General features: G+C 45.2%; 1 protein-coding gene across 5 annotated transcripts in view; it reads left to right on the top strand.

Annotated features, from left to right (window-relative positions):
* Positions 1 to 11,808, top strand: part of WDFY3 (WD repeat and FYVE domain containing 3) — a 128,707-nt gene extending 116,899 nt beyond the window's left edge. For all 5 annotated transcript variants that reach the window (XM_081924725.1, XM_081924723.1, XM_081924724.1 and 2 more), the window contains 7 exons: positions 283 to 462; positions 2,103 to 2,285; positions 2,917 to 3,013; positions 5,301 to 5,630; positions 5,815 to 5,926; positions 6,817 to 7,014; positions 7,978 to 11,808. In XM_081924725.1, the coding sequence (XP_081780851.1) occupies positions 283 to 462; positions 2,103 to 2,285; positions 2,917 to 3,013; positions 5,301 to 5,630; positions 5,815 to 5,926; positions 6,817 to 7,014; positions 7,978 to 8,098 (1,221 nt within the window). In that variant the 3' untranslated portion in view covers positions 8,099 to 11,808. The remainder of the gene's footprint in view (positions 1 to 282; positions 463 to 2,102; positions 2,286 to 2,916; positions 3,014 to 5,300; positions 5,631 to 5,814; positions 5,927 to 6,816; positions 7,015 to 7,977) is intronic.
* Positions 11,809 to 13,842: the final 2,034 nt, after the last annotated feature.

Raw genomic sequence — 13,842 nt, 5'->3', positions numbered from 1 at the left:
CACTAGTGCTATCACAGAGTCTCCATTCATTTCAATGAGGCTCACCTGGGAAATGGCTACAAACCCCACTTAAGTGGTTTGAGGTTATTCAGCAAGAAACCACACTATTCAGTTTCCGTAGCATTGTGTTTCTTAGATTTTAATTCGTCTTCTGCAACCTAGTAATAGTGTCATACTCCCACATTGTCCCTCTCTCCGAAGGAAAACTATTCCAATATCTGTATTTGCAGCACTTTGCAGCAAATGCTTTATGTGTTTTCTTCTGTCTTCCTCTGCTTTTAGGCGCTGCTCGGCCACACCGAAGCAGTCACGTGTTTGACAGCCTCTCTGGCCTATCACATCATTGTGAGCGGGTCTCGGGACCGCACCTGCATCATCTGGGATTTGAACAAGCTCTCCTTTTTAACACAGCTTCGTGGCCACCGGGCCCCCGTGTCAGCACTCTGCATCAACGAACTGACGGTACAGATCAGAACATTGACTGCTTCTCTTAGAAGAAACACAAATGTAGAAAATCACTCTTGAACTAGTTGCGCCCATTTCAGCTCCAGATTGCACATGTCCCCTAGTTAGTGACGATTTCCAAGTTATTACCGTATTTTTGCCCTATAGGATGCACCGGCCCATAGGACGCACCTAGATCTTGGGGGGGGGGGAGGAATAAGGGGAAAAAATTATTTCCCCCCCCCCCAGGCGTGGGGCTGGGGTGGGGGAAGCCAAAGCTTCCCCCGACCCCAGCCCTCAAAACAGACAGCTCTCCACAAGCTGGGGGGGGGAAATAATTTTTTCCCCTTATTCCCCCCCCCCCCCAAGATCTAGGTGCGTCCTATGTCGCGCCAGGCTCCCACAGCGAAGCCCGCTCTGGGAGCATGCGGGGCGGGGGAAGCCCGCCGCCAGCCTCCAAACCACGTCGGGAGACACCGGGATGGCGCGCTGCGCCTCCCCGCTGTCCCCCGAGCTTGCGGGGATGGCGACAGGGAGAAGCAGGCTTCTCCCCGCTGCCAGCCTTGAAACAATGTCGGGGGACAGCGGGAAGACGCGCTGCGCCTCCCCGCTGTCCTCTGAGCTTGCGGGGCTGGCGGTGGGGCTCTCCAGGCTTCAGCGAAAGCCTGCATTCGCCCCATAGGACGCACACACATTTCCCCTTCATTTTTGGAGGAGGAAAAGTGCATCCTATAGGGTGAAAAATACGGTAAATGAAAACATCATGGAGCCCCTTTTGGGGTTTCAACTGTGCAATTTATTGCCGACAGAAAGCAGCTTGCTGGGTACTTAGAAAACTTATTATGGGGGGTCAACCAGAGATTCTCTTCCCCTCTTCCAAAACCATTGTTTATCATATTTTCACCTGACCATCATGTTGGCCCAGTAACTAGGCAAGTTGACTCTGGAGTACGGGAAGACCTATCGTAAATTTTTTGCACCGTCACTAGAAGAGCAGGCATAGCAGAATACCAGAGATCCTACAATACTGCATTGGCCTTTAAGCTGCTTCCTTGTGGCTTCATCCTGCTGTAATACAGTGGCACCTCGGGTTAAGTACTTAATTCGTTCCGGAGGTCCGTTCTTAACCTGAAACTGTTCTTAACCTGAAGCACCACTTTAGCTAATGGGGCCTCCCGCTGAAACAGGGAGTTCCTGAAGCAAAGTTCCTGAAGCAAAGTTCTTAACCCAAGGTACTATTTCTGGGTTAGCGGAGTCTGTAACCTGAAGTATATGTAGTCCGAGGTACCACTGTAATGGAAAGCATGTCATCATGTAGGCTTGTTATGGTCTTTCCCGAATGATGGCAGTTGGGTTGAAAGGAGCTGTGGTCTTGACCCCACCCACATGATACCAGTTGCTATTGCAGGGACATTGTTTGTGTGACACAGCAGTAGCATATTACGGGGCCTTCAATTTGTCTTTAACTAGATTGCAGCCTCTTATCTATGTAGATCAGTTCCTGATGGGGTCAGTTTCAAGTCATCGGTTCTTGGAGTTTCCAGCCAGACGACGCCTTTGTTCTTCATATTAAATCGAGATGCGTTTGTCCTCCGGGATGGCAAAGAATGGCAGCGTTGAGATCTAAGTGTGCCTAAAACATTTATCCTTTTTTTCAGGGAGACATTGTGTCCTGCGCTGGCACTTACATCCACGTGTGGAGCATTAATGGGAACCCCATAGTGAGCGTGAACACTTTCACCGGGCGCAGCCAGCAAATCCTGTGCTGTTGCATGTCAGAAATGAACGAATGGGATACCCAGAACGTGATTGTGACGGGGCATTCAGATGGAGTGGTCCGAGTAAGTACCAGCAGTTGCGTAGAAATAAAACTGGTGATCGGCAGCATGCCTCGTGGTGCAGAGGAAGTTGATAGAGAAGGGTTTTTGTTCAAAATATGAGAACCTGGCTCATCTGGTGAACCTGAATGCTGAGAGTTTCGGAGGAAAGGGAGTGAGGCAGCATTGAAACTCATGAATCTGAAGTCTGAAGGGGATTTAGACAGATTCCCGGACAATAAGGCCATCAGTGGTTACTAGGTGTGATAGCCATATACTCTACATCTAAAATTGCTAATTGGAAGAGGGCTTTGTGGGCTTCCCATAGACATCTATTGTGGGAAACAGGATGACAGGACTTATATAGGATTTCCAGGTTCATTCCTAATTACAGCTCCTTTCTATTGAGAATTCCTCAATGGCATATTCATTTACTCATATATTAAAGCAGTTGAATAGCCCATCCGCTAGTTTTGGGCATACAGTTAGAAACCTAGTTCAATTGTAATTTAAATGTGCCTTGATTTTTGTGTCTCCTTGAGTGCTTTCAATGTTACTTTGCTCCATGTCTTGTTATCGTATCAGGTTGAAAGCCAGGTTATATGGCAATGGATGTATGCATTCAGACTCACACTTTCATCTCTCCTTCTCCTAGTTCTGGCGAATGGAGTTTCTGCAGGTCCCGGAAACTCCAGCTCCTGAACCTGTGGAGGCGCTCGAGATGCAGGAAGAGTGTCCGGAAACCCAAATAGGTGCTGTTTCTTTTTGGCTTTGTGTTCAGCTTTGAATTGTTCAAGGTGTAGCTCAGGAGTCAGAAACCTTTGCTTCTCCAGTTATAGTTGGGGCTATAATTTTATTTATTTATTTCATACATTTATATACCGTTTCACTGCTTTAAAATAACTCTCAAGATGGTGAATGAAATAATAATAATAATATAATAATAATTTATTATTTATACCCCGCCCATCTGGCTGGGCCTCCCCAGCCACTCTGGGCGGCTTCCATAAAAACCAAAAATACAGTAAAATCACACGTTAAAAACTTCCCTGAACAGGGCTGCCTTAAGATGTCTTCTGAATGTCAGGTAGTTGTTTATCGCTTTGACATCTGCTGGAAGGGCGTTCCACAGGGTGGGCGCCACTACCGAGAAGGCCCTCTGTCTGGTTCCCTGTAGCTTTGCTTCTCGCAATGAGGGAACCGCCAGAAGGCCCTCGGCACTGGACCTCAGCGTCCGGGCAGAATGATGGGGGTGGAGACGCTCCTTCAGGTATACTGGACCGAGGCCGTTTAGGGCTTTAAAGGTCAGCACCAGCACTTTGAATTGTGCTCGGAAACATACTGGGAGCCAATGTAGGTCTTTCAAGACCGGTGTTATATGGTCTCGGCGGCCGCTCCCAGTCACCAGTCTAGCTGCCGCATTCTGGATTAGTTGTAGTTTCCGAGTCACCTTCAAAGGTAGCCCCACGTAGAGTGCATTGCAGTAGTCCAAGCGGGAGATAACCAGAGCATGCACCACTCTGGCGAGACAGTCCGCAGGCAGATAGAGTCTCAGCCTACGTACCAGATGGAGCTGGTAAACAGCTGCCCTGGACACAGATTTAACCTGTGCCTCCATGGACAGCTGTGAGTCCAAAATGACTCCCAGGCTGCGCACCTGGTCCTTCAGGGGCACAGTTACCCCATTCAGGACCAGGGAATCCTCCACACCTGCCCGCCTCCTGTCCCCCAGAAACAGTACTTCTGTCTTGTCAGGATTCAACCTCAATCTGTTAGCCGCCATCCATCCTCCAACCGCCTCCAGACACTCACACAGGACCTTCACTGCCCTCACTGGTTCTGATTTAAAAGAGAGGTAGAGCTGGGTATCATCTGCATACTGATGAACACCCAGCCCAAACCTCCTGATGATCTCTCCCAGTGGCTGCATGTAGATGTTGAAAAGCATGGGGGAGAGGACAGAACCCTGAGGCACCCCACAAGTGAGAGCCCAGGGGTCTGAACACTCACCCCCCCACACCACTTTCTGAACACGGCCCAGGAGGAAGGAGCGGAACCACTGTATGACAGTGCCCCCAGCTCCCAGCCCCTCAAGACGGTTCAGAAGGATGTTATGGTCGATGGTATCAAACGCCGCTGAGAGATCCAGCAGAACTAGGAAACAGCTCTCACCTTTGTCCCTAGCCCGCCGGAGATCATCAACCAGTGCGACCAAGGCAGTTTCAGTCCCATGATGAGGCCTGAATCCCGACTGGAAGGGATCCAAATGGTCCGCTTCTTCCAGGCGTGCCTGGAGTTGTTCAGAAAAGAGTAAAACAATAAAATTATTAGTTTTTAATAACTTATTTTTAACTCCCACCATCCCTGATCATTTTCTTTGCTGGCCTGGCGTGTGACAATATCGGGGAGACCACTTCGGCTGCCCTCTGGCATGGATGTCATACCGTATTTTTTGCTCCATAAGACGCACCTGACCATAAGACGCACCTAGTTTTAGAGGGGGAATGCAAGAAAAAAAATATTCTTTAAAGGGAGCGCTGAGCAGAGCCTGTATGCATCCCAGGCTCTGCTCAGCGCTCCCTTTCAAGAGCCGCAAGGAGCGTGTGTGCGGCGCTTGCAGGCTTTTCCCCAAGGAGGGGCTCTGTCCCTTCCCCCACCTCCCGCAAAAGCCAGGGATAGCCGCACAAAGCCTCCGTAGGGCAGTGGGATGAAGGCTCCCAGTGTCCTGCGGAGGCTTCGCGCGACTAAGCCAGAAGCTAGAACAGCAAGAGGGAGCGTGGCGCAGTGCTCCCTCTAGCTGTTCTGGCTTCTGGGATAGCCCACGAAGCCTGCATTTGCTCCATAAGATGCACACACATTTCCCCTTACTTTTTAGGAGCGAAAAGGCGCGTCTTATAGAGTGAAAAATATGGTAATAATGTCCCTAATAGGCTTTGTATGAATCTGGTCCTAGGTTTTATGTTACGGAGGAGCAGGTCTAGTGAGGGAAAGCGAATCATGGCTGGGTTTGTTTGTTTTTTAACGCATTGCATGTAACAGGTGAGGAAGCCCCGGATGAGGAAAGCAGCGATTCGGAAGCAGAAGACCAGGGCCTTGGCCAGGAACCAAAGTTGCAGGAAAGCCGGAGCCAGCCAGGCAGCGCCAGCCACAGGCCTCGCTCGTCCTCAGCCCGAGCAGCAGCTGCGTGGTCAGCAGACAGCAGCTCTGACGACTCGAGGCGCTGGTCCGACCAGCTCAGCTTGGATGAGAAGGACGGCTTCATCTTTGTGAACTACTCCGAGGGGCAAGCGAAAGTCCACCCCCAGGTTCAAGCTAACCACCCACACCCTAATCCAGGGGAACTGCGACATTACAGCAAGCTCAAGCCAGGTAGGGAAACGCCTCTTGGCGTGTGTTGTTGCCAAGTCAGTGTGTTGCCTGGGCAGGTTTCCGGGTGCCCAGATCAGTCCTGTACTCTTTGGGGCAAGTCAACCCAGATCCTGAGCAGGCACCATGCAGATGTGTTTCCCACCCTCCACATCTGCTTACATTGTTACCCGTTTTCCTTTCTTAGGCTACAGATGGGAGCGGCAGCTAGTGTTCCGGAGCAAACTAACTATGCACACAGCCTTTGATCGCAAGGACAACGCACATCCTGCAGACATCACGGCATTGGGCATCTCCAAGTAAGTGACCTGCTTTCTGTGTGTCCTCAGTATATCAGCTGAAGGCACAGTAGTGGTTTCGGCTTTAGATCGCTAGAATAAAACAAACAAGTTTGGAACTGAAAATTGCTTTGAAATGGTTAGACCAGGCACCTCCAAACTCGGCCCTCCAGCTGTTTGGGAACTACGATTCCCATCATCCCTGACCACTGGTCCTGTTAGCTAGGGATGATGGGAGTTGTAGTCCCAAAACAACTGGAGGGCTGAGTGTGGGGATGCCTGGGTTAGACAGATAGGAGATGCAACTATAAGCCATAAAACTACATTGGTACCTCGGGTTAAGAACGTAATTCGTTCTGGAGGTCCATTCTTAACCTGAAACTGTTCTTAACCTGAAGCACCACTTTAGCTAATGAGGCCTGCCGCTGCGCGATTTCTGTTCTCATCCTGAAGCAAAGTTCTTAACCCGAGGTAATATTTCTGGGTTAGCGCAGTCTGTAACCTGAAGCGTCTGTAACCTGAGTATCACTGTACTGTGCTCAGAGTTAGCCTATGTCAGAGTATCAGGTGCCGGGAACACATTGAGGCCTTTAATGAAATGCTTTGGGCATTCTTCTTCTTCTTTACAATTTTTGTATTTTTTGGTTACCATTCTGACACTCCCCCCGCCTCTTTTTTCTCATTTGTGTTTGGTGCTCCCCATCTTTTTTCAAAGTTGGGAGAAAGTAAGTCTGACCTGGTAGACCTTACTTTGATTCAGCAATTCAAGGGGGCGGGATGTGGAGCAAAGCTGCTACCTTTGGCCTAGTAGTCTCTGGCTTTAAAAATGTATTTCTCTCTAGCCTTGAGGCTACTTCCTAATGCTTAAATCAAGTGCTAATTTGTCTTTCCGTATCTGTTTCTCTTTTCAGGGATCACAGCAGGATTCTCGTAGGCGACAGCAGAGGCAGAGTGTTCAGCTGGTCAGTGAGTGACCAGCCTGGCCGCTCTGCAGCTGACCACTGGGTGAAAGATGAGGGAGGAGACTGTTGTTCCAGCTGCTCCGTCCGTTTCTCTCTTACCGAAAGGCGTCACCATTGCAGAAACTGCGGGCAGCTCTTCTGTCAGAAGTAAGAAAGATGGTCTCTCCTGTAAATTCTTTACAGACTGGTTCTCACAAAGAAGTGCTAGCATCTGAAGAGCTGCTGCTTTTTTATTTTATATTCTTTATTGAAAAATTAAAAGTACAGAATTACAAGTGCACGGAATAAGACACAAAAAAGAAGGAACAATAAATAGTACCCATGTAGAAAACAAAACAGAAAAAAGATATTGTTTACATTACAAAAAAAAAAAGAAAAAAACTTGTTTTTGTAGTTAATCAGACCTTAATCTAGTTTTTAAAATGAATTCCAAATATCATTAAACTTGCCCCTGGCAAGTTTCTACGTTTGTACACAACTTGTCTGAAGAGCTGCTTCTTGATAACAACAGGCACCCTATTTATTTCACTAGCAAATCTGATACTCCCTCTCCCCACCAAAAATAAATAAATTCTCTTATTCTAGATAAGTGGGTGCTATATTATTTTGAGAAAGGTAGGATAGAGCTCATTAATTGGCCTAGAGGGGAAATTAAACCCACAATAGCATAAGTGGAATACCCTGTTTCCAGAAGCTCCTGTAAACATTAGTGCTGGTTCTCAGAACAGCTGATCCTTTATAATCCCATTGCCGGCCACTTTAACACTAGTTACCCCGGAAATTCCATTTCTGTTTCAGTAGTGCTGTCACTATAGCATGACCCCTTGGATTCCGTTGATCGATTGCTGGTTCTTCCCTTGCTCAAGATGACCGGGTTCCCCAAGAACACCCTTCCCCTAGAGCAAGGTTCTTCTAACAGCAGAACCATGTGATTCTGAGCAAAAATGCAGGAGGAAAACAGTCTACCTCCCACAATTCTTTGCTCCTGCCTCTTGCAAGAGAAATAGCCCAATCTGAAGACTTCATCATCCACCATAATAAACTGTGGGTGCAGAGAGAGGAATAGCAGCTCACATTTTTGCATGCCTTTCTCCCCCCCACCCCCGCCAGGTGCAGCCGCTTCCAGTCGGAAATCAAGCGTTTGAAAATCTCCTCCCCGGTGCGGGTTTGCCAGAACTGTTACTACAACCTTCAGCACGAGCGAGGCCCGGAGGAGGGATCCTGGAATTAACAAGGCAGAGGCAAGCCACACAAAACTGCAGGGCCCACCGGAACTCGGTAAATTTAATTCATTGCAGGAAGGAACATGCAGCACATCTAGAAAGGATTGCAACGCTAGCCCTGAACACTTCGTCTTTGTACTGCGCAGCAAAGCACTTGCGAGCAAAAGGGATCATTCATTTTCCATGTACATTTTCAGAGAAGGGGCTGAAAGCGTTCATGCAGCCGGCGAGTGTCAGGCAGAGAGACGAGCAGTTGCCGCAACTGCAGCGAGGACCCACAAGACCCAGCCTTCCCCCTGCTAACGTGGCTGGGAAGGAAAACCCATCATTAACCACCCCTTGTTCTGTCTTTGGTTTTGTAGAGCTAGTCACCTTATTTGTGTTGCGGGAAGGAGAAGGCTTTTTAGAAGATAGTTGTAAATCTGCCTTCTTCGCAAGCAAACTGTGGATATTGTAAATAGATATAATGGCCTTTTTATTGAAATATGAACTTAACTGCCTGTTACATGGGACATCAGACCAACCACTATACCTTGTGTCTCATTTTTAGCTCATCCATCTACTTAAATATGAATGTGTTTGTTTTTTTTAAAAGCATTGAGGCATTATCTGTATTTTATTTTCAAAACCCGGGCTGCATGTTTGTTCTTTGGTTACTTGCAATATCTTAACTTTAAACCAGGTCATTCAGAGAGTTTTGAAAGGCGGGGCGAACCACCCTCAACTTGTCTGTGGCAATAGGACTCGGAATCTTTCATTCTCAACTGTAAGATAAGGACCCTCTTTTTGTTTCATTTTTTTAAAAATACAGAAGCTATTGAGCGCCTATCTTCATATTTAAAATGGTCTCTTTTTATACAATGTGGACCTTGGCTTGTGCTTATTCTTTGCAGTTTCTGGATCAGCTGGTTCCTACAACAGTAAAGGCCAGACCTTACTTTGGACAGTAGTAAATGCCTTGCATGAAACTCAGAATTGCCCTACCCCAGAGAAGAAAATAACAGACTTGGGACCCTTGCTGTTATAACTGGATGCTAATACCAATATACTGAGGGGGATTCTCTTGCACAGGGCCTATTGAAGTGAATGGGAGTTGCACAAGAACAATTGCCCACCTTTCATTCCCCTTAACTGGGCTTTACTGCTGGGGTTGTCTTTAACTCATTATTTTTTAGGCTGCCTTTATCATTCATTGGCGTACCATCAACTTGGGGGATGTTACTCAAACTTTCATTGAAGAAGGGCATTTCATACATTAGCGGTTTAAGATCTTATGTTTCTCACTTCTTTCTTGGGTCACTTTTTCTCCAGTCCATCTTGTCAGTAGAGATGGGGGAATACACAGATCAGGCGCAATCCATGGGCATCCTTTTTTGAACATGGCCTTGGAAAGTGGTGGCTTGTTTTTATTTTATTGTGCTGTTTGTTTTCGTTTCACTGTAATGTATAGCATGTTGTAAACGGGTGGGGAGATGAATTGGCCTTGTTCAGTTTCCCAGATCACCGCTGCTGTTTCGCAGCAGATGAGTTGACGGTCACGTTAGCAACAGAACCAAAACCCTGGCACACTCCCAAGTGAAAAGGAACAGGGCTCAACACTAAGGCAAAAACGCAGAGATTCTCAGATCTGTACCACTTCAGTTGGGAAAGACGAAGCATTTACAATGGTCTGAGTACCTTGCAGCGTTACACAAGATTAAGTGGGACACACACACTCACACTCCACACTGCTTATATTGATTAAGTACTTTCTTTTGACAGTAAATCGAGCTCACTGACCATTTTTGTCCACTTAAACATCCCTGGTGATAGAGATGTATGCACTGATTGGAAGATTAACTGTCTGTTTTGATGATGATGTTTTTAATGGTTATGAACTGCAAGAATTAGATCAGTTTGTGGATTTGTGTTCAAGTCCCCAAGGAAATCATTCCACACACGCATGCATGCAAATTTATTAATATTACTTCACCCACTCTGTGGTTTTGGATACAAATGGCACTGATCCAGCAGTCTCGCCTACTTTGCCCTGCAAGGAAAGTCAGTTTCCGCACTTAGTTGCTTTTTACTTTGTTGCTACAGCCTAACAACATGATCTCCATGCCACTTAAGTCCCAGCATACATTCTGACCTGTCAAACTAAATAGCCTTAAGTATGGGTAAACATAAGTGGTTTATAGATCTTGACCTGATAAAACTAGTTTTCAAATTACAGATATTTAAATATTTTTTAAAAAGTGTTTGAATTCTCTGAAAGCACCTTCACACCACCAAATTTTTGTTTCTCTTATTAAGGAAAGACTGAACATTAGAAGAACAGCTTAACTTGAAGTCTCTCTAGCTTGAGAATTTGGGTTTGTTACTTTTTAAAAAAACACCACCCTAAATTATTGAAAATAAAATTCTAAGCACTGGATAGCACAGTTACAACTATTGCTGGGTTGTTAGAAGACAGCAGGATGTGTAGAGATGTTTACTCCTCCTTCTTTTTTAGCATGTTTAATTACATAGACATGTTGTACCAGTGTTATTCTACACTTTTTACATTTGCCACTCCACAAGATGGAAGGTGATTTTTTTTCCTTCTGTGTGGTTGATTGCGTTGAACTTGCGTAGTAATAGGTGTATTTAAGGTTCTGTGGGCTGAACTTCTCAGCTGCCTACTTTGGGATGAGTTTTTCCCCAGAACTCATTTGTGTAGCCAGATGATGGATAGAAGAGGTTTGTGTATTCTGTTTGTGTGAAAAGGGAAAATGGGGGCTCAGCTGCACCACGAAACAGGCACTGCATAACCTCCATTCATTCTGGTGGCCCCTGACATGGAAGTCCTACACAAGCTCCACTGGAGTGAATGGATGGATTCTTGGCCCAGTTGAGCCCTGAGAGTCCCCCTGCAGCTGCTGCTCTAATGACCTAAACAATGTCTAGTATAGTTCCATAGACTTAATCAGAGCATTCTGGACTGAATAGCTCTGTTTCCCCAAATTTGTGGTTTTGCATTTAATTTCGTTGAGCAGAGCAGCACCTCTAGCTTATTGCACTGTCCCATAGCTCCCATCTCTCCTCCTGCCTCGTTCTTTGATGTGATCCTCATTTTGATGCATTCATGTGCTCTACCTTTGTTTGTACTGTGCGGTTGTAGTGTTCACGCATAGGAAGTGGAGAGTGGCTAACTCCACCCCCTTCATCCATCAGTCCAATAGCAAAAACACCTTAGAGACATTATTTTGCACTTTCTTGTGTATAAAAATCAGTAGAAACCTTTTTTTTTTTTTGTATCATTTAAGACTCCTTTTTGTTTTGGTAAGTGAACTGTGTATAAAAAATATTTATGCAGTTAAAACTGTTTTTAGAAAATATTTTTAATTTCAGCAAGTTTGGTTACTTGTTGCATGACTTAACACAACTGACTTTTTGTGTCAGTACAATGTATATTTTTTGTCCTGTTATTAATTTGTAAACTCTAGGTAAATGGCCATTTATTTGTACAGCAACCAGAGTAAATTGAAGATAACTGGCTACGACTGGAGGGGTGGAATTTTGTACTATATTGCGGACTCCAATTTCTGGGTTTTTTTGGTGGATATGTAAAAGGCCAGAAGAATTACTATCTAGTGTGCAATCTGTGATATTTGAATGTTTATTGTATATTTGTCTCCAATGCAAAAAGGTAGAGTAACACAATTACAATACATGATTAAATGCAATAGTTCAGGTACTTTTTGTTTTGTTTTCATTTCAAATAAATACTTGCTATTTACCACCAAATTATTCTGTGTATATCTCTTTTGGGAGAAAAAAATATATGTGTGTAAATGTACAGCTTTCAACAACTACGGTAAGTCAAGTGTTTGTGCCAAAAAAATTTATCCCCGGGCAATTCTCCAAGTTCTGCATTAGGGGGAAAAAGCTGACTCTCATGTCAATTTAAATTAATCAGAATGGCACTCATGGTGTGAGGCAAGAAGATTAATTGAAATGCTGCTTTTATTCTGGCTAGGTACACTTTTTATTTTAAATAAAAATTGACATTTTAGGAAGCTTGTCTTTCATGTGTTAGTGTGAATCATGGCAGACCTTTGTCCTTGCTTTTTAATACAAGATTGATTTTATACTTTGGTGTGGTTCCGCTGCTACAAAAGGACACGTCAACTAAAGAAAAAGTTCTAGTGCTCTTGTTGGTGAAATCTGGCAACAGACATGACATTCTTCCTGCTTTCTCTACCCCAAAAAGTGTCTGATGTAGAGATTCTCTCCATAGTTGTGGTGCTTTTCAGAAGGGGAAATGAGGAAGAACCAGTGCTTTTTTCTGGGGGGGGGGACACGGGGGTACGCATAGCCCTAAACATTTTGTGAATCTAAGTTTGGCCTCATTGAGGGGCAGTATTTCAATATGAGTAGGAAAATGAGAGTACTCCTAAACATTTTTTTAAAGAACATAAATATCACAGCATGGTCACACATTCATACATACATTAGTCTTCAGGTGGAGGCTGTGAGAATTTACAGTCAAAAGGTTAAGACTCAGTTGCAGGTTACTAGAGAGACAGCTCTCTGTGACATCATTTCCTTTAGTTCTCTGGAGGGAAAATAGATGGCCATCTTTCATGGATGCTTTAGTTGAGATTCCTAAATTGTATGGAGTTGGACTAGATGACCCTTGGTCCGTTCCAACTCCATGAATCTATGAAAAGGACACAAGGGTTTAATCCTTTCTACTGCCTTCTGTCTCCGAACTCTGCTTTTCTCCTTCACCATGCTTCTGAGACAGTCACCTGATCTCTGCTCAAGCAGAGACTCCATTTTTGAACTCAACTGTGTGTTTTGTAATCTAGAGGTAGAAATGTCTGCCTTGTTTTTCATTACTGCTATTGCTGAATCAAGTGCAAGACCTTATGTAAGTAAACACCACTTTTAATGCTAAGTCTATGGTCTGTTAATGTGATTCTTTTAATGAAGAGAGGAAAGGGAATGATCCAGTCTGCCACCACAGCCTGGATCAAGATATAAAGAGGCTATACAACCTAATCCCAAAAGTTTAACGTTGCATGGAATTGTTCTAAAACTCTGCTAATTGATTGATTGTAAGTTTTTTAGTTCTGCTCACACGCGTAACAGGGAGTAAATCGTAAAAATAATATAGCCTATCCTGACCTCAAATCCATCCAACAGAGGCAACATTACTGTTGTCCTGGGTGAAGAAGAATCTTGGCTCTGATAGCAGAGCACGGATACAGCGTCTACACTGATGCAGGCTGACTGAATTGACAGACCCTGATGCCCAGGGAAATCGCAGCTCAGCAACACAGTCATCAGGAAAATTCTATGTCAGTTCAGGAAACTACACAGCGACTTACTCGTGTCTGATGTCAACCACCAACTCAGGTGGTGTTATACCAGGTTTTCATAGCTTGTGGGTTGTACGGACTCGATTTGACATGGCCTCTGGGCTTGCTATATGCTTTCCCTCCCATTCTTTTGCTTCCTTGAGTGTTCAAGACAGTGTATCAGGAGAGGGCAACCATCATGTTTATGGGTCTTTGCTGGCCAAGGAGGCATGGTTTTCCAAAATGGTTTCAGGATCTTCAGACTCAGGGCCCTCACTCTCATTCTGGTCCTGACTGGCCAGGGATGTTGAACAGAGATGCCTGCTAAGTCATACCAACACTCCAGGCATCACAGTAAACTTCCATGCAACAGATCTAGCAATTGACTTGGGATGCTGCACTCTCAAGAATACATCTCTTCAAGA

This window comes from Podarcis melisellensis (genome assembly GCF_964234715.1).
Source record: "Podarcis melisellensis genome assembly, chromosome: 9".
Classification (NCBI taxonomy): Eukaryota; Metazoa; Chordata; class Lepidosauria; order Squamata; family Lacertidae; genus Podarcis; species Podarcis melisellensis.
This window is presented reverse-complemented; position numbering and strand designations above follow the sequence as displayed.